This window comes from Akebia trifoliata, chromosome 8 (genome assembly GCF_017979445.1).
Source record: "Akebia trifoliata isolate Shusen 1 chromosome 8, ASM1797944v1, whole genome shotgun sequence".
Lineage (NCBI taxonomy): Eukaryota > Viridiplantae > Streptophyta > Magnoliopsida > Ranunculales > Lardizabalaceae > Akebia > Akebia trifoliata.
In genome coordinates this window covers 42,987,208-43,007,660 of record NC_141382.1, presented here as the reverse complement: position 1 = coordinate 43,007,660, position 20,453 = coordinate 42,987,208, and the positions used below count along the sequence as shown (strand labels likewise).

Genomic DNA, 20,453 nt, shown 5'->3' with positions numbered 1-20,453 from the left:
AATAATTGGATTTTACATTTAAAGGGTTGTGATCATGTGTTTTTTTCATGAGTCATTTTTAGGAGTCAAGGGATCCCGACTCTAAATTAATATATATCTATTTATTACCTGAGGGTTCGATTCTCAATTTTGTTTGATTTTATAGAAAGTTTGATTTGATTTTTTACAAGTCTTGAACTGAGAACCGAATCAAATTGACATGGTCTCTTGATCAGTGTGGATTGGTATATATGTTTTTAGTTGACAAATTATTTAAAGAATCTTTTAACAGAGAGATTCTTGTTGAATTGATGGATATTGATAGCATGTCTGCATTAGAGTGAATTAAAATGAAGTTTGAAGAGACTCATGAGATTTTATGATGGACAATCTTTTGCAGATAGGGTAGATTTATGATTACAATTTCTTAAATGCTATAATAGAATAATGATATATTTTTTTATTATCATAGTTGTTAGAAGACACTACTTTAGTTTATTTAATTTTTACATGCGTTTTTTACTTAATAATTTTATGTTATGGGTGATAGAAATGTTTGTGTTTAACTTTTTTATTTTTATTTAAACTATATATGATTGGATGATTATGAATTGTTATATGTTTATAATTATGTGATTTGCATATATGTAATAACAGATGAATGTTAGCACAAAGAAGACAATTTAATTTTTTATTTTACTACAACATTACTACCATATAAAGAATCAACGCATGAAGAAACCATATTAGACTTCACTACTTTTTAGTGATTCATATGTCTGAGAAATATTTGATTCAGACAACCTAATGACTTGCTACAACAATTTTCGTATAGATAAATATGTCTTCATTAGATTATGTTATTTTTGAGAGATAGATGATTGTTTCAAGATAGTAGAGTTGTGAGAGTTGAAGAATAATTCTAATTTTATTTTTATATATAGTTAGACATAATATTAGGAATATAAATAGTTAGGATAGGTTCCAACATTCTAGTAAAACGATAAGTCGATATTTTTATCATGAGTTGCAAGCATTATATAGTTTTGTTGACTTAATAAAAATACTCGACTTGAGCATCACATCACCAAAAATATTAGTATATTGACGATATTTTCTATAATTTAAGATAATTGATTATATAATATTTGAATTAATATAATAAAAAACATAATAATTATTTAATGTTTACTTTTAAATAAAATAGGATTGCGTGAGTGCAATCGATGAGACTCATATACTTGTAATTATATCGTTTAACAAATAAATACCATTTCGATCAGGAAGAAAGACTGAATGTACACAAAATGTCTTGGCTATTTATTCATTTGACATGCAGTTCACTTTTGTTTTAGTTAGGTGGGAAGGTTCGGCACACGATTAATGAGTCTTTCAATTTGTGCTTAGTGATTCAAGTTTAAATTTCCTGCATCCTCTTGTTGGTAATGAAACATTATTTTATTTTCTTATTTTTAATATTTTTATGCACATTAAGATAATTTAAATTTACTAAAAAAATCTTAATTGTATTACATGGTTGATGCGAGTTATCAAAATATACGAAGATATCTTGCACCATATAATAATACATGGTATTACATACATAATTTCCGTAGAGGAAATGGGTCAAGAATGAAAAAGAAGTAGTTCAATTATTATTACTCTTCAAGTATAAACATTATTAAACGTTATTCGATGTACTAAAGAAACGATTTTTGATTTTGAAACGGATGACTTCATACTCTTTTGTACTGTGACATGTATTGTATATGTGTGTAATGTATTACATAATTTTATCCGAAAACAATTAGTTACTGATAGTTGGTTTATACAATATGAGAAAAATGTTGACATTGATAAGGAGGCGTGTCTAATACGACACCAAATAAAGTTGATAATGAATTGATTGCTGATATGAATATTGTACGAGATGAGATTGCTTAGCAGATTTATAATGTCAAATATACATGATGATGTAATATTTTATTTAATTATCTATTTTTTATTTGATAAACATCAAATATGTTAGTAAAGACAAAATGAAATTGAATTTTATTTTTTAATATTAAAATTTATGTTTATACTTATTATTAACATATTATAACTTATATGAGATAGATAATTTTTTTTTTTTAATATTATTTTTAATTTCATCCAGCAAATTTTAGACAATAGGTTACCACACAGTTTAACATATTGACATCACAATTAGACAGCATGTTACAAAACAATATACTCAATTTAACAAATTGTTTTAGCAACAACAACAATTTTCTCCCAGCTTCAGTAACTTAATTCAGCATTATCAACTTTACATACAATTTTTTCAAACAAAACATTAGTAAGAGTACTAATAATTTGACGGACTTTTGGCGTACGCACCTGATGCACATTAACGTAGAAGCACATAACTTATTAAAAAACGAGTTTCTCTCTCTCTTGCCCGTTCTCTGTCCACATATTTATTTTTTTAAATTTCAAATCTTAAAAGGATTGTTGAACCCACATTGATTACACTATATTTGTCATATTGAAGTAATTTCACAAACAGATCTTTCCTATTTTCATCTCTCTCTCTGTTTCAAGAGGCTTTAAGAAGTCCAGTCTGCTTCATATTAGAAGAACACTTTCCTCACTAAAGCAAATAAAATTTCATGATTGCATAGTATTGTAGCATCGTATTCCTAACACATGATCTAATGCCACATGATTGTAGAGGACAAAATACTAAGAAGTTTGAAAATGAAATTTTCAAAAAGAAGCTGATTTTCACCGTTGAATTTTAATTTTAAAATTGGAAGTTTAGGAGCCTTCAATTTTCAACATCTTGGATCAAGCTCAAAATTTTGTTTTGTTTTGTTTTGAATATTAGCTTTTTTTATGAAATTTAGAAGGCTGAGGCGTTGAAAAAGGCCCTTAGTAAGATTTGAAATCTTACAATATTAGTAAGGCTAGTTTGGAGCTTTATATGTCTCCCTATAATACACTTATACCCATCATTTTAACACATTGTAACAATACTGTTGCCGTTGGGAAATTTCAACACGTCGTAACAGTACTCATCATAAGGACAATTCACAAAATAATTATTGCTAGCCCACACAATTTAATTGGGAGATGATGATAGATAATTGAGAAAGAGAGGTAAGAAGATGACCAAGATGTCTTCCTACCCAACCATGGTTTTAAAACTTGGTTTCACATCTCGTCTAGTCCATGTCAATACTGAGTCATCTCGAATGAGTTTTCCGATACATTTGAGACATTTCGTTCAAAAATGAGAAAAATGAACGTGGGGTTTTAAATCTCGTTTGATACATTGACTTATTTTTCCATCTCAACCATGCCTGATATCGAGACGACTCAAGCGATATGTCTCGATATATATATATAGGGACATGAAAAAACATATGTAAAAACAATGTAATGTTAATAAATTTTCAAAATATGGGTTAGAAGTTCAGGATTGAGCTGATTTTTTGTGAGGATGATCTCTATGATGGGAAGATCATTAAAAAAAAAAAGTCCAATCTGAAACGTCTAACCCCATTAAAAGTGATTTAGAATGAGGACCATCGATTTTTTGTCAATTTTTGCCAATAATTTGTAAATCACTTTTGATGGATTTAGAAGTTTTAGATTGAGCTGATTTTTTGCGAGGATGATCTTCTCATCATAGTGACCATCCTCGCAAAAAATCAACTCAATCCAAAACCTCTAACCCATATTTTGAAAAACCATTGTTTTTACATATGTCCCATGTATATAACAATAATGGTTCTTCTTGTCCCAATAATGGTTAGATAACAAACAAAGTCTCCAATTACTGATTTGGAGTTTTCAGCTAGAGATGTTTTAGCTCTTACATGTGGGTTTCGTGTGATCAGTGGGATATATTAATGTACTCTATCTTTTGGGACAATATCTTGACAACCTAGTTAATAAAATCTTTCTTTCTTAATTCTTCTTGGAGTCCAGATCCCTTACGGTATCTAGTTTTTATAGATACGACAGGTGTCTACGTTGCACAATTGGATTAGGAAATAAACATATTGGACCACGTGAACGGCTTGAGGGAGTCCGAGGTGTTTAGACACCAACTAAAACATGCCACGTAGACACCTATCCTATAAAATAAGAACGGGACATCATATTGGACCCGTGAGCGGATCCTCTGTAGTGCTCAGTCCCTGTAGTGCATTTGGGCGACTTAAAGTGTGCCACGTCATGTTGACATGAAAATCTAACCACTTGAAATTGAGAACTCAGAGGTCGTTCGTTTTAAATGTGTTGGATCATGCCTAACAAAAAGTTTTTTTAAATTAGATCTAGGCCTGAGGTGTTATTTTAGAATAATGCTGAAGTGATCTTAAGATTGGACCTCATATCGCACACCATGACGAGAAACTGTATGGGAACCATAAATACTTTTTCTCAAGATATGAATGAAAAAGCATCTATGATTCTTATTCATGTGCGATTTGAGGTCCAATCTTGAGGTCACTCCGCACGACCATGGTTTCAAAACTCGCCCAAGATCGAGATGTATTGTTCGAGTTGTCTCGGTATCAGGCATGAACGAGATGGACGTACAAGTCAATTTTTAGAACGAGATTTAATATCTCCCGTTCATTTTTTAAACTTTTGGACTAGACGTCTCAAAGATATTAGAAAACTCATTCGAAACAATTCGGTATCAGGCATGGACGGGACAAGACGCAAAACCGAGTTTTAAAACTATGTGCACGACTCGTTATTTTAATTTCAACGCGAGTCTCTCTCTTGTGTGGAGTGTGGGAGAGGGCTACACGGATTGAGCGCCACAGATCCTGGGTCTTCTTGTCGTCCCAATAATGGTTAGATAACAGACAACACTGCCGTGAATGATTTGAACCATTCAGCCACAGATATTTTAGCTCTTTACATGTGGGCTTCATCTCATGTGATCCTATTAAATCGAATTAACTTTTTCATGGTTTTCTTTCCATAAAAGAGTCGTGATAATCTGACTACTCCACGTGTTATATTCAAACTATTTTTTGACTTGACAAGTCCGTGAACCGTAGATCTGTGCTCCTTGAGATACATGATTCTCTCAAGATACACTTTTTTATGAGGAAGTGCATCCATGTATCCCGAGGAGAGCAGATCTACCGAGATCCATCATTAATAAACAAACAAAATGGAGGATCTGCATTAAGTAGATTTAAAACTTCAACCAACTCTTCCGTTATCTTCAAAGAAATATAAGATTCGAGTGGGTGGTGAGACAAAATGAAAATAAATAGAGAATATTGGATACTACCACTATGAAACTCATGTGTATATTAGTTTATACACACCATCCATTGGGCCCATCTATAAGACATCTTAGACTAAAAATGTTAATCTGACCGGATGATCTTAACCACCCAATAAATTCAATGGAATCTTTTACCTACGACTCTTTTATGATCACTTAATTGATTGATTATGGTATAAAAAACCTTTTAGATTCTCTATTACAATCCCAATTAGAAGGAATATACAAGTTGAAGATTTTAAATGCACGAGAGAAATATTATGAATTGAGGAAGTGAGAGCATATATCAACACACATGAATTAATACAACCATCTGATGTACTTCGGCCCAATATGATCGAGCAAGCTCTGGCCCCATTTGAAGAATTTTCGGCTTGTTTGGTAGGAAAGTGGAGCCCGCCGAGTTCACCAATCCACATGCCCATAGGAAAATATATGATTTAGACAATTGAAGATTTATTCTTTAACTTTTGGTGTAGTATTTTGATGAGGATGATGAAGTTGGGACTATAGAATTATAGTAGTGTTTGAAGTACACTATATTTTCCATGAATATAAAGAACAAGAAATGCGAAGGAGGGGTTGATCCCCGACTTTGTCCCAAAGCCTAAACCTTCATGTTTTTCAACGTTCATGCATACAAATATAAATACATAGAAGCCTTTCTTCACAAACACAAACACAAGCACAAGCACAAGCACAAGAACAAGTACACAATTGTGAAGCTCCTCGATTGATTGATCAATCAATCATGGCAGGATCAATGAGGTTGTTACCCGAAAGCGTGGACGGGTGGAGATCCGGGAGCCTAAGGTCTGGGAGCCTAAGGTCCGCAAGCAAAACAATGTTTCAAAGAAGTGAGAGCATCTTTGCAACAACGGCGAGCACCCAAAGGAGAGACGACGATGAAGAGGACCTCAAATGGGCTGCATTAGAGAAGCTCCCAACATATGACAGACTCACCGTATCTCTGAAGCTGTTCCAAAGCAAGAGTGGACGCGCCACCCATGACCAGGTTGACGTAAGGACTGTAGGCCTACAAGCCCGACAAGAGCTACTTGATCGATTAGTCAACATTGTCGATCATGATAACGAGTTCTTCGTGCAAAAGCTACGTGAACGGATTGATAGAGTTGGGATAACTTTACCCGAGGTTGAAGTAAGGTATGAACATCTTCATGTCGACGCGGAGGTGTACCTTGGTGGTAGAGCAATGCCTACATTATTGAACGCTACCTTGAACATGATTGAGGTGAGTTAAGGATGATTAAGATTAAAATAAAAAAATGCTTATTTAATAATAGGAACACTAATGATTTAAATGAATTGGGTTTGAATTTTTTATTTTTATTTTTTGATTTGGCAGAGTTTATTAAGCTCTCTTAGGGTCTATAAGAGCAAGAAAAAGCCGATAAAAATTCTCAACGATGTAAGCGGTGTTATCAAACCTGGAAGGTAAACAGACTCAAAACAATTTGAGATTTGTTTTCTATTTTTTCTGTTTTGAAAAGAAGACTAATTAGCAATCTGTGTCTGCACTGTCTAGGCTGACTCTACTTCTCGGTCCTCCGAGTTCGGGGAAAACTACCCTTTTGTTAGCTCTAGCTGGAAAGTTAGAAAAGGATCTCAAGGTAGACCTGAATGACAATCTTATGGTTTCATAAATATAGAAGAGATGATAGAAACAATTTTAATTTAGTCATTTATTCGATTGTTTTCATGGAAAGTAGGTTTCGGGAAGTGTTACCTACAATGGGCATACCTTCAAGGAGTTTGTTCCGCAGAGGACATCGGCTTACATCAGTCAACATGATCTGCATATCGGAGACATGACTGTGAGGGAAACCTTGGATTTCTCTGCTCGATGTCAGGGTGTTGGTCACAGACACGGTACATCTTCCATCTCCAACAGATTCCACATTAAATCTTGCAAAAGTTTGTAGAAATCAACTTGTTAATGTTCTTGACAAATCTTTGTGTAGATGTTCTTACTGAACTTGCAAGAAGGGAGAAACATCAATCGATTAAACCAGACCCGGATATCGATTTCTTTATGAAGGTATAAAGGCTACTAATAACAATAACAATCGACAAAATGACTCAAAGTAGAGAATTAGATTTGCTTTGCTAAAGATCATTTATCACTTTCTTTATCTTGTTCCTTTTCAGGCAGCAGTGATTCAAGGACAGAAGTCCAGCATTGTCACTGATTATACCTTGAAGGTGAGGAAAATTGTAATTTATTCATATATAGCCAGATAGAACAATAGATGTTTATTCACGAAGCGACCATGAATGTAACAGTTACTTGGGCTAGAAGTGTGTGGTGATACAATGGTGGGAGACAACATGAGGAGAGGGATTTCAGGAGGGCAGAAGAAGAGAGTGACCACAGGTGAGATGATAAATGGTCCTTCAACAGCTCTCTTCATGGATGAGATATCGACAGGACTAGACAGCTCAACGACTTACCAGATTGTCATGTGTCTCAAGCATATCATCCGTGTCTTCCAATCCACAATGGTCATCTCTCTCCTCCAACCTGCACCGGAAACATTTAACATCTTTGATGATGTAATACTTGTATGCGAAGGGCAGATAGTTTACCACGGCCCTCGTGAGTCCATTCTCGAATTTTTCGAGACAATGGGGTTCAAATGTCCGGAGAGGAAAGGCATAGCAGATTTCCTACAAGAGGTTTGGCTTCCTATGCCAATTTTTATTTATTTTTGGTGTGAGTGTGTGTGGAGGTGTCTTCACTTATTCACTCTTGCAAGCTAAATTGAAAGAATTGTGAAATTAGGTGACGTCGAGGAAAGATCAAAAGCAGTATTGGTATGTCAAAAAAGAACCATATCGCTACATTACCGTCAAGGAATTCTCACAAGCCTTCAGCTCGTTCCATGTTGGAAAAAATCTACAATCTGAACTTTCTGTTCCTTATGACAAGTCCAAGTGTCATCCGGCAGCTCTCATAAGAAAGAAGTATGGCCTAACGAAGATGGAACTCTTTAAAGCCTGCTTCGACCGAGAAATTCTGTTGATGAAGAGGAGTGCATTCATCTACATCTTTAAAACTATACAAGTGAGAAAATAAGACTCAAACCACTTTTTAAGGAAATTGTAAAGCTAACAAAATTTTGTTTCTTTGTTTGTGGTGCAGATCGCTGTGGTTGCAATAATAACAATGACGGTTTTCATACGAACAGAGATGGATCACAAAACTCCAGAAGATGGGGTAAAGTACATGGGTGTTCTTTTCTTCGGTTTAGTGAACAACATGTTTAATGGGCTCGCCGAGGCTCAATTGACACTGATGAAGTTACCAGTGTTCTTCAAGCAGAGAGATTGCATGTTCTTTCCAGCATGGGCATACTCACTTCCTACATTTATAACAAGGATTCCAGTGTCACTAATCGAGTCTTCAGTATGGGTCATCCTTACTTACTACACAATTGGAATGGCACCAAGCTTCGAAAGGTTTGTCTTGATTAATCTCAATTAAAGTGATTCAGGTTTGGTTCTGTATTTTTAAATCATAAACATTCTATTACATGTTTTTTTTCCAGATTTCTTTGTCAATTGCTCCTAATGTTCAACCTACATCAAATGTCACTCTCTCTCTTCCGTTTCATTGCGGCATTGGGACGGAATCAGATTGTTACAAACACATTTGGAGCTTTTGCGCTACTTGTCATATTTGTTCTTGGTGGTTTCATAGTCTCTAGAGGTAGAAATCTTTCCATTCTTCTGCACAATATAATAATTTGTCAAGTGGTTATATTGTACTAAAATTCTCTTTCTTGACTTTGTGAACAACAGAGGACATATATAGTTGGTGGCTTTGGGGATATTGGGCATCTCCTCTAATGTATGCTCAGAACGCAATTGCAGTAAATGAATTCCTAGCAAGTCGATGGAGTAAGGTATGCTTTAAGCATGAAAGGAACTTTAAGTCGGCAAATGTAGTTACAAATATTAGTAGATGAAATTTGAAATAATTTGCAGGGCGGTGTGATGCTTCTCAAGCTTAAGGGGATATTTACGGACCAGAAATGGTACTGGATTGGAAATGTAGCCCTCTTTGCCTACAACATTCTCTTCAACATCCTATACACTATAGCGTTGGCATATCTAAATCGTTAGTACGAAAACTCAATTTCTTCTAGTTTTCAATTTGGGTTGGTTTCTTCAATAACTTTTAGCAAAGTTTCTCTTTCCAGCTCTTGGCAAGCCTCAAGCATCCATTACTGAAGTGGACGAAGCTAGTAATGAAGAACCTGATAGCAAATTTCAAGATCAAGGTAAAGCATTATTTCAATAACATCAGTCCTCGCAACATCAAGATAACAAATGATTCAAAAAGCACTTAATGTGTTTTTTCAGGAGAAACTAATGAGATTGAGAAGAAAGGGATGGTGTTTCCATTTAAGCCACTCGCCATGGTATTTGACAATGTGAATTACTTTGTTGATATGCCTACGGTAAGTGACCTCGAACTGAAAATTTTGACCCTTTAAGATAAAAAAGAAGGTAATAACTCATTTCTTCCTTGGTTTGCTCTGTGAAGGAAATGAAGCAACAAGGAGTCGACGAGGACCGACTCCAACTACTTCATGGAATAAGTGGGTATTTTAAACCAGGTGTCCTAACGTGTTTGATGGGTGTGAGCGGTGCTGGAAAGACCACCTTAATGGATGTATTAGCCGGAAGAAAAACAGGTGGATATATAGAGGGGTCGATCACCATCTCTGGCTACCCAAAGAAGCAAGAGACCTTTGCCCGCATTAGTGGTTACTGCGAACAAAATGACATTCACTCACCCAATCTCACCGTTTACGAGTCACTCCTCTATTCAGCTTGGCTTCGCCTACCCAATGACGTGGATGTACAAAAAAGAGAGGTAGGATTTATAACATTGCGACAACCAAATGTGAAAGTATATATATATATATATATATATTGATAGAGAATGAAAACTCACAATGCAGATGTTTGTGGGAGAGGTGATGAATCTAGTTGAACTAAATGACTTGAAGGATGCACTAGTCGGTGTTCCGGGTGTTACTGGACTCTCAACAGAACAAAGAAAGCGTCTAACAATTGCTGTTGAACTTGTGGCAAATCCTTCTATCATATTCATGGATGAACCGACTTCGGGTCTTGATGCTCGAGCCGCAGCAATAGTGATGCGAACTGTCCGCAACACGGTTGACACAGGGAGGACTATCGTGTGCACCATTCACCAACCCAGCATTGACATCTTTGAGTCTTTTGACGAGGTTAGATTTCAAATTTTAAGTCACCTTTGACGTGACGAACGCTTCTTAACAGCTTTGTTTGGTGGCTTTTCTTGAACAGTTATTTCTTATGAAACGAGGAGGGCGAGTTATTTATGCAGGCCCACTTGGGAAACATTCTCAAGGGCTTGTCAGCTATTTTGAATCAGTTGAAGGGGTCCCAAAGATAACTCCCGGATACAATCCAGCGACATGGATGTTGGAGGCCAGTTCTTTAGCTTCTGAGAATAGTCTTGGGGTAGATTTTGCAGAAATATATCTCAACTCCTCTCTTTATCAGAGGAACAAAGCACTGATCAAGGAGCTGAACGAACCAGACTCAGGGTCTGAAGATCTCAACTTCGAAACCAAGTTTTCACAAAACTTCTGGGTTCAGACCAAAGCCTGTTTGTGGAAGCAACACTGGTCGTACTGGCGAAACCCACAATACAATGCCGTCCGATTTTTCTTCACTTTTGTTTGTGCTGTACTCTTTGGAAGCATATTTTGGAACATGGGCAGCAAAATGTAAGCAATTTCTTTAAACCAAATAGTTTGAAATAAATAAATCTTCAAGTACTAACTCAAGTTTTTTCATTACATTGGGTTGGTGTCGCCAACTTATTAGAGAGAGGCAACAAGATTTTCAGAATGCGTTGGGGTCCATGTATGCCGCGATTATCTTCCTAGGTGTCAATAATGCATCATCGGTTCAGCCAGTTGTGGACATTGAGAGGAGTGTTTTTTATAGAGAACGAGCGGCAGGAATGTTTTCTGCTCTCCCATATGCCTTGGCCCAGGTAAAATGAATCTCAAAGTTCATAAAATCAATCATTTAAATCTCAAAACAAAAAGAGCAAAGCTACATCCACTAAATTTGACATTACGAATCAATGGGTTCAGGTGTTGGTGGAGCTTCCCTATGTCTTTGTGCAATCCATCATCTATGGAGTCATTGTCTACTCCACTCTAGGCTTTCAATGCACTCTAGTCAAGTTTCTGTGGTTCTTCTTCTTCATGTACTTCACATTCCTATACTACACATATTATGGGATGATGACCGTTGCCTTGACTCCGAATGCCCCCTTTGCGGCTGTTGTATCTTCAGCATTTTATGGAGTTTGGATGCTCTTCGCTGGCTTCCTTGTCCCAAGAAATGTGAGTGGAAAATATTCCATGTTATTATATATATATACTAATTTATGTACTACTTCTCGAGCGATAACTTACTACTTGGTAATGTGCAGAGCATTCCTGTGTGGTGGAGATGGTACTACTGGGGCTGCCCTGTTTCATGGACGCTCTATGGTCTCGTGACTTCCCAGTTTGGAGATATGACGACAACCATGTTAACATACAGTGGAGAGCAACCTCCTTTAAAAGATTTTTTGAGCACTTCATTTGGTTTCCACTATGATATGCTGCCTGTAGTTGCCTGCGTAACCGTTGGCTTTGCCATACTCTTTGCATTTGTCTTTGCTTACTCTATTCGCATTCTTAATTTCCAAACCAGGTGAAGAGTTACATGAGATGTGTGTTCTTCAACCTAGAGTTACGAAGTGTATCATTGTTTGTTACCGATTGGTAACATTGTGTTCAACTGCTATTGTGCAATTTAAAAGGAGATATTTAATTTCTACAAGTCTAGAGTGAGCATGAGTGTGTGTGCCTTTTGTTCTCAAGTATAAATGTGCCTTAACTTTATCCTACATGGCATTTCACTCCTTAGAGTTGTATCAGCAACGGAATTGTATCATTTATATTTATAACTTAAATTCACAATGCAACAGTTAAGAAAAAAATACAGCAATATCTGCCATACATTGCAAGAGGTCATGATCCTCCATAACCAAAGGAGCTTCACAAACAATGATGGATAAGAGAAAAGGAACTCTTAGAATTATATAAGACATTAATGGATTACTACACATCAATAAAAGTATCATAATTCGAATCCCTCCTTCCTCAAATATTTCATTCAAGCTTTGAAGTCACCAAGTCCATCTAAGAGATCAAATAAAGAAAAATACATAAATAACTAGGTCAAAGTGGTTACAATGACATTTATCAGAGACAAAACAAAAGTTTCATACAGATACAACAATGCATTTAACATACAAAAGATGGAAATCTCTTTCTTCCTAATCTTTATCACGTATTAAGTTGTTGATCATTTGAACTAAAGGAAGAGTACCCTTGGCCATAATCTCTATCCTGGAAGCATTGGAAGCATGAGAGAAGAGTGAAAGGCCGAAAAACAAAAGCTCAGGAAGAAACAACCGAGATGACAAGAACCCATGCCAGTAATACGGTTCTAGATCAAAAAATGCATTGAAGAACCTTCGTGTGCCTTGTAAGTCAAGCTTAAGCAGAATATCCATACCAAAGCAGAAGAACTCCCGTTGCCTCCTCCTTTCTAAAGGCCACAAATTTTTCCAAACCTCCGCTGACAATTCATTCCCCAAAAGGCCTTTTTCAGACCCAAGGTACTGAACTATCGAGTTTGCAACTATTGGAGCCGCTGCAAGAGTCCTTGCTACCATGTACCCTGTTGAGGGGTGCACCATCCCTGCGGTCCCACCTATTCCGACAACCCTTTGTGGAAGAACCGGAAGTGGTCCCCCCATTGGAATAATGCACCGCTCGTCCTCTTCAATGCTTTTCACTTTTATACCCAAGTGCTTCAATCTTGCCACCATTCGTTCCTGTATATCTTCCATGCGTAATCCGGGTCGAGCAACCAACGAAGTCTCCTCTAGAAAAATCTTCTTCGATGAAAAGGGCATTGCATATAGAAATGTGGGAATCTTGCTATTCTTCTCTTTTAGTTCATGTTTTCCATTCAAATGAGAATCTCTCCAATCCATGAAAACCATCTTATCCAAATCAAATGGGTGCTCCTCCACTTCAGCTAAAATACCGTACGCCACTTGGTACCCCGGGTTATAAGGCTTATCATACTGAACTAGACACCTTGAGAAACCCGTAGCATCAAGGACGACTGTCGCCTGAACAGTGACCCCATCACTGCAAATCAAAAGTGACTTTAACTCCTCGTGAATTACCTTAATGACCTTAGCTTGATGAAACTTGACACCATTTGATATGCACTTCTGCATCATCTTAGATTTCAGTTGCTTTCGATTAACTCTTCCATAAGGTCTATCAAGATACTTCTTTGATTGGTCATTGATGAACACGACGGCACCAGACCACGTCGTATCGAGGCAATCGAGTAAGTCCATGGCTTCAAACTCGTCGACCCAGACACCATAATTATTGGGCCAGATTAATTTAGGAGAAGGATCAATTGAACAAACCGAGAGGCCTGCCTCGGAGACCTGTTGGGCAACAGCAAGCCCAGCAGGGCCGCCCCCGACAACTGCCAAGTCCACGACGAGGCCTTTCGATGGATCATATAAGGGGAGATCGAATTCAAGATTCTCCTTTTTGGTATCTGGAACAAGGTCCAAGAGAGCACTATTGCTTGCCTTCACAAAACCATTTCTACATGATTTCTTAGGACCAAATTTAAGGTCTTTCTTTTGGATCTTTGAAGAACTTGAAAGGTTGTGTTTTTCTGGAAACCCATGAAGTTGGTGGACCAGTTCAAGCTTATTATGAGTTCTGAGTAAAGTATCCATGGAAAAACTGAGATGGGTCTGGAGAAATTTTCAAATTAAGAAATGGGTTTCAAGGAAACTTTCAATTTCTGGACTGAATTTAGTGTTTTTTTTTTGTGTGTGGCAAAATTACTTGAAGAACCAAAAGTGGGTCTTCAAATTATGACCAAAACTCACAGAATTATGAGAAAATTTACACCAAAACCAGCAAAAAAAAAAACACGAATTTGTGAGAATATGAATTGGGTTTACATAAATTATGAAGATATCCTGAATTACTAAAAGATTGAATCTCAGAAGATAAGAAGAAATAAAAGAGAAACACTTTAACTAGACTAAAACCCAAAGAACTTCATTTGAATTACAGAGACGATATAATGGAGAGCTTACCAAAGAGAGAGAGGAGAGTTGATAGAATAAAAAGAGAGAGACGCATCTTAGCGTTGGAAGTGTGGAAGCTAACGAGAACTCCTCGAAAATCTGCACAAGTTCAAGGTAGAGCTTGTGAGGCCCCTCCTTGACGACAAATAAAAATCATGTATTTAAAATTTCCTTTCATAACGACAAAATAAGATAAATTATTATTTTCAATGGACCCACATTCCATTTCCATTTAAAACGCTGGACAGCCTAACTACGTAATTCGTTTTTTTGGTAATTTAAAAAAAATATATATATATATTAATAAATATTTATCCCTCTTTTAATAATTTTTCTATAAAAAAGAATAAAAAATAAATAAAAATCGAGTTCATTGGCTCACCTCAATAAGTTATAAATGGGTCTCACACGTCCAAACTGAATTCATCGACTCAAAATAGTAACCTGTTTGCGTTTCTAATATAGAATCCATTGTGTTAATATTTATATTTTTAAGTAAAATAAATATTTATCATATTATTTATTTAGATCATTTTTGGACTAAACGAGTTTTTTAAAATAGAAGGGTATTTTTATATTTATGTATTCTAAGGAGAATAAGTAACTTAAGATTCTGTATCTTATAAGAATAATTCCAAATCCATTTTTCTCCTTGGTTGTGTACCTCTCGTGTATTCAGTTGAGTTATTTATGTGAGAGGTTTTACTTTATTGTTAAGGAGCGGTTCTAGTGATTTTGGGTGTTTTGAGGTGCACTTGGCACGTATGTATGCATTGTCGTAAGAAATTTTTTTTTTTTATTGCTAGATCAAATTACATTCCAAAAATTAGTTTCTTGGTTTATGAAGAATTACAATTCTCTAAAAACTCAAAGAAGGGTGTGTCTCATTGACCATTAGATTGGATCTAAAGAGTCCAATCATAATTGTTGAGATAAATAGTTATGATAATTGTTTAAATAATCACATTAAATTTATAAAAAATAATCTATAGGTGTAGATATGTTAGGGCAATAGAAGGAAGGCCTCTCTTTATTTTGAGATTTGATTTTTCAAGAGCATTTTTTGATATCATTTAATACTTGTCGACTTAAGAAATAGAACTTTTGTAGATTTGAATCTTTAATGGTGACCAGTCCTTCGTGATTGGACTAGAATCTTCTCTTAAGATTTCCTTATAGAAGGGCCGAACCATTTTATCGGATTTTTATTGATTTGCTATTCTTTTCGGCATTTTTTTGACGCATTCCTTTACTCGTTGATCATCTTCTAATATGCTTCCCAAGGATCCATAGAATTGTTCGTTTAGGCTTACCCTTGAATTGGCACATATATTTTTTATTCTTCTCTTCGATAAGTCTTGTAAGAAAAGTCTTCAAAGAATAAATCAATACATCATTAACATGAATTTCTTTTTAAGTTGTGAGTTTTATTTAAGAATTGAATATTAAAGTAGAAATGATAGGTTGAAATTAAACTTGGTACTTTTAAAATGAAGACTTTTTAGTGGATAAATGAGATTTTTGATTGTCTTGAGACTAAGAAATATGGAAAATGCCTCAGTTTAGACAAAAAAAAAATTTATCGTTCACAATTTATACGCATGTAAGCCATGAGTAATAAAAAAGGGGTTGAAAAGAGTGATAATAATCTTTAAGTTTCTTAAGTCATCTTCAATCCTCTTATCGAATCGAGTCTAACTTTTCAAAATTTGACAGGACACCTATGTCGTTCATTAATTCCAAATTCTTTTTAGTCATGAAGCTCATAATTGAAAGATGTTTTTGAAATATTTTAATTTTTGAATATATATATATATATATTTGAGATGGATAATAATAATTTTATTTATTTTTTTTAAATAGACCTTGTAAATTAATACTTTTCTTGAAGACGAAGGTCCGATAAATATTTTCAAGAAGGGAATACATATATTTTTTTATCTTTTAAATTTTTTGTTTTTTTATTTTTTAAAAGATGGACATTCTAAATACCTTCCTGAGGATAAATGTTTGATAAATATTCCCAAGAAGAATAAGATCATCTTTTTTTTGAATTTTTTGAATTTTTTTTTTAAAGATAGACATTGTAAATTAATATCTTCTTGATAACAGATGTCCATTAAATATTTCCAAGAAGGGATGTAAAAGATTATCAGCAAGGAATTGTCATCAACATGAAATTGGCAACGACACGAGGCCGAGAAGATTGTCCATAATAAGGAGTTACATCATCATGGAGTTAGCGTCAACATAGAGTTAGATAAGTTTGAAGAAAAAAAAAATTAATCAACACGGAGTTGGAAAAGTTTGAAATATAAATAATTTTGTGAAAATATCATCAACATTAAGTCAAAATGCTTGAAAAAAGGATAAGTTCATTAATATGAAGTTGATATCAATACAGAGCTAGTATCAATGCGAAGTTGGAAGGTCATCAGCACGGAATTGGCATCAATATGAAGCTAGAAAAGTTTGAAAAATAATAAGTTCATCAGCACGGAACTTATATCAGCGTGGGGCTAGAAAAGTTTGATATAGAAATAATTTTGTGAAAAGATCATCAGCATGAGACTAGAATGTTTGAAAAAAAGAAGTTCATCAACGTGGTGCTGACATCAACACAAAGCTGGAGGTTCATCAATACAGAACTAACATCAACACGGAGTTGGAGGATGAGGTGTTCAGGTTCAAAAGGGGGGAGGGCTCTTAAGGAAGGCATTCCTACAGTTTCAGAGGCTAAAATAACTCTTGTATCTTCTCTTTTGGCCACCATAACTAAGGAGGACCACTCAATTGAAGCCTTTAGTGACTCAGAAACTCCAACCTTAGTTGTAATTGGAAACTTATTTACCCTACCTGTTGATCCTAAGATGTTCCCATTGCTCCTGGGAGGACCCTCCATGTCTTCCGAAGCCGTCCTTCTCTTAGGCATTTTATCAAACATACGTTGGGATAACCCCCCAAGAGGCTGAGATCTCCCAAATACATTTATTATGTTAGTATTGATTGTCAAAACATTTATTAAAACAAAGATATTTAATTTAAAATACTTAAATGCTCATAGTATTTATTATGTAAACAAACATTTATCACCATAAAATTTCAATCCATTACCAAGTGCTCTATTTGGCTTCAACTTCACTTGAATTCAAACCATTAATTTATGGTTAATACGTATTGATTCATGGTGACAATCTTCACAATAGGAATGACTCGATGAACGACAACATTGTTCAAAATATTATCATTATGGACATTATCAATAGGTGTAAGAATAGAGAGTATAACGTCACTCCACTCCACACACACACATAGGTGGCGTTCAGAGGCCCTTAAGAAAGCCAAACAGTGTTTCAAATGTATGGGTTAGAGGTTTTAGAATGGGCTGATTTTTGGTGAGGATGATCTCCTCATCAAAAGTGGTTTATAAAAAATTGGACGATCCACGATTCTTCAACATAAAGATCATCCTAAAAAAAAATTATCCCATTCTAAAATTTCTAATCCCTATTAAAAAAATGTTTGGCTCTTTAGGGCCTCTGAACACCACCTATACGTATGGGTGGCGTTCGAAGGCCCTAAAGAGAGCTAAACATATTTTCAATGTATGGGTTAGAGGTTTTAGAATGGACATTTTTTGTGAGGATGATCTCTATGATGAGGAGATCATTATCACCAAAAATCAGCCCATTTAGAAACTTCTAACCCCATCAAAAGTTGTTTATAAAAATCATACGGTCCACGATTTTTCAACTTGTAAACTAGAGTTGGAAGTTTTGGAATGGGCTGAAACTTTTAACCCCTATTTTGAAAAATGTTTGGCACTTTTTAGGGACTCCAAATGTTACCATATATATATATAAACAAAAAATCAATCTGATTGATGATTTCTTCTACCCATGGGTCTCACAGGCATGTTCATGTTGTTCTCTATGACGAGGAGATCATCATCACCAAAAATCAGCCCATTCTAAAACTCTAACCCCATCAAAAGTTGTTTATAAAAATTGGACGATCCACGATTCTTCAACTTGTAAACTAGGGTTAGAAGTTTCGGAATGGACTGAAACTTCTAACCCCTATTTTGAAAAATGTTTGGCTCTCTTTAGGGCCTCCGAATCTGATTGATGATTTCTTCTACCCACGGGTCTCACAGGTGTGTTCATGTTGTTCATAATGAACAAATACTCCACTTCAAACCAATTTTTGGTACGTAGGTTTCACTATGGAATGGGCCCATGGATTTCTTCTTATTACTTTATATATTATTCTTATAACCAGTCCTTTCGGAGAAAAAATGGACAAGGGGAAAGGTGGTGGTTACATGGTACCTTGGTCGTCACCATTGAAGAAAAAAGGTAGAAAATTTCACTGCTTGGTGCGATTTAAGAAAGCTTGGTGTGGCAATGTAACTAATGAGCCAATCACAAACCAAGGAGAGGAAAGTATTAAGGCATCAACCCATCAAACCAAAAAGCTACTCTTAAAGAAATTCATAGAACTTAATCATGAACATTAACAACCAAACAAGCCATGAAAGAACCTGCTTAAAGTAGAGAAGAAATAAACATAAAGCTAAGTGAAGTCATGTGGAAGTGACCAATGGCTGTGTGGAGCTTGATTCTTCAGAAGCAAAAGTTAAGGGCCGCAAACAAGGCGGCAAATAGGCATCTATTGAGCTCTCACTGTTGACTTCTGTCAGGCTGTCTGCCTCATCGAGTTCATCGTTTTCCACTGCATTCTGAACACAAAGGGCACATATTTAGATTTGATCATAGTTAACAATACTAACAAACTTCAGAAACAGAACATTTAATGTTGATTTCTTTTAACTACTACAAGTTTCAGAACTAATATTTGATAAACAACATGGGATTGAATGAAGAACATTTAATGTTTTGGGATTGATATCGGTGAAGATAGTCTCGTTTTTCTCCTGAATGAGACATTGCCTCGAGACAAAATTTAAAACCTTGTACTAGAGGAGCAAACTTCATATTAGTTCCACCAAAATAATCAAAAAGGTTATTCCTCTATGACTAGTGATCAACTAATTAATGAAGTTTTACTCATTAATGTGACTACATATTTTTTTAGTGCAAAACTAATGCAATCCGAGAAATTTCACTATAAGCAACTGAGCTAAATCAACTAAACTCCTATAATTACATGGAAAAGAAAAAAGCTGCAAGAACGTAAGAGGGGTGTATGAAAATAAATGGATCAATATATGATTTAGTATAATTGAAATGTAGAATCCTCAGAAAGCCAGCAAATTTCATTTTAAATAGGTATAAAAAAAAATCCATTATAGAAAATTTATGACACACTGAGCAAGAATATACTGCACCAAAAGTCTGAAAGGCATCCAATTTGTTCTCATATCCAAGATATGGAACAATCAAAGACACAGAAGAGTTTGTATCGCAGTACAGTCAGTCCCTCATGATATTTAGACAGCTTGTAGAATACTTCTCTTTACTCACACTATGGGTGAGGCTTAAGTTCATTGAAATTGAATGTGAAACAATCCTCACAAATAGGGAAGTTAGTTGGAATGAAAGTTTGAAGAGGAAAAGATAAAAAAAGGTTTTAAATCTTCTTACAGATTGTATTGGTCAAGTGAAAACTGATACTATCTCTTGTGGCAGAGACAAACAAAGCATTTACAAAACCAAAGAAAAAAATGGTGAGACAAACTGGAACATTCCAAGAACCCAAAACAATACATTTGATGCAGACACCCTTAGAATCAGTTATATTAAGGACAGTAAGTCAATTACAGTAAAAATAAATTTAATCCTTAGATAAGATAGAAATCCCATGTCCGAATGGATAAAAAGTATTCTGAGACAAATCCAAAACCAAGCATTTTATGCACAAATAAAC

General features: G+C 35.3%; 3 protein-coding genes across 5 annotated transcripts in view; 1 reads left to right on the top strand and 2 right to left on the bottom strand.

Moving 5' to 3' along the window:
• The first annotated feature begins 5,856 nt into the window (after positions 1 to 5,856).
• LOC147396969 (pleiotropic drug resistance protein 1-like) lies at positions 5,857 to 12,202 on the top strand. Its single transcript, XM_086452314.1, has 20 exons — positions 5,857 to 6,533; positions 6,648 to 6,736; positions 6,828 to 6,912; positions 7,012 to 7,171; positions 7,264 to 7,340; positions 7,451 to 7,504; positions 7,586 to 7,978; positions 8,085 to 8,366; positions 8,445 to 8,761; positions 8,851 to 9,011; positions 9,104 to 9,207; positions 9,290 to 9,422; positions 9,505 to 9,585; positions 9,668 to 9,765; positions 9,852 to 10,184; positions 10,273 to 10,563; positions 10,643 to 11,088; positions 11,189 to 11,360; positions 11,464 to 11,718; positions 11,808 to 12,202. The coding sequence occupies exons 1-20, from the start codon at positions 6,033 to 6,035 to the stop codon at positions 12,075 to 12,077; spliced, it is 4,302 nt and encodes a 1,433-aa protein (XP_086308440.1). The 5' UTR covers positions 5,857 to 6,032; the 3' UTR covers positions 12,078 to 12,202.
• Positions 12,203 to 12,565: 363 nt separating this feature from the next.
• On the bottom strand, positions 12,566 to 14,715 carry LYC (lycopene cyclase). The gene has a single exon (XM_086452315.1). It carries the CDS (start codon positions 14,202 to 14,204, stop codon positions 12,702 to 12,704), a length of 1,503 nt encoding a protein of 500 aa, XP_086308441.1. The 5' UTR covers positions 14,205 to 14,715; the 3' UTR covers positions 12,566 to 12,701.
• A 4,297-nt stretch (positions 14,716 to 19,012) lies between these two features.
• LOC147396967 (Early-responsive to dehydration stress protein (ERD4)) overlaps positions 19,013 to 20,453 on the bottom strand; it is a 38,462-nt gene continuing 37,021 nt past the window's right edge. For all 3 annotated transcript variants that reach the window (XM_086452311.1, XM_086452312.1, XM_086452313.1), the window contains one exon: positions 19,013 to 19,305. In XM_086452311.1, the coding sequence (XP_086308437.1) occupies positions 19,150 to 19,305 (156 nt within the window). In that variant the 3' untranslated portion in view covers positions 19,013 to 19,149. The remainder of the gene's footprint in view (positions 19,306 to 20,453) is intronic.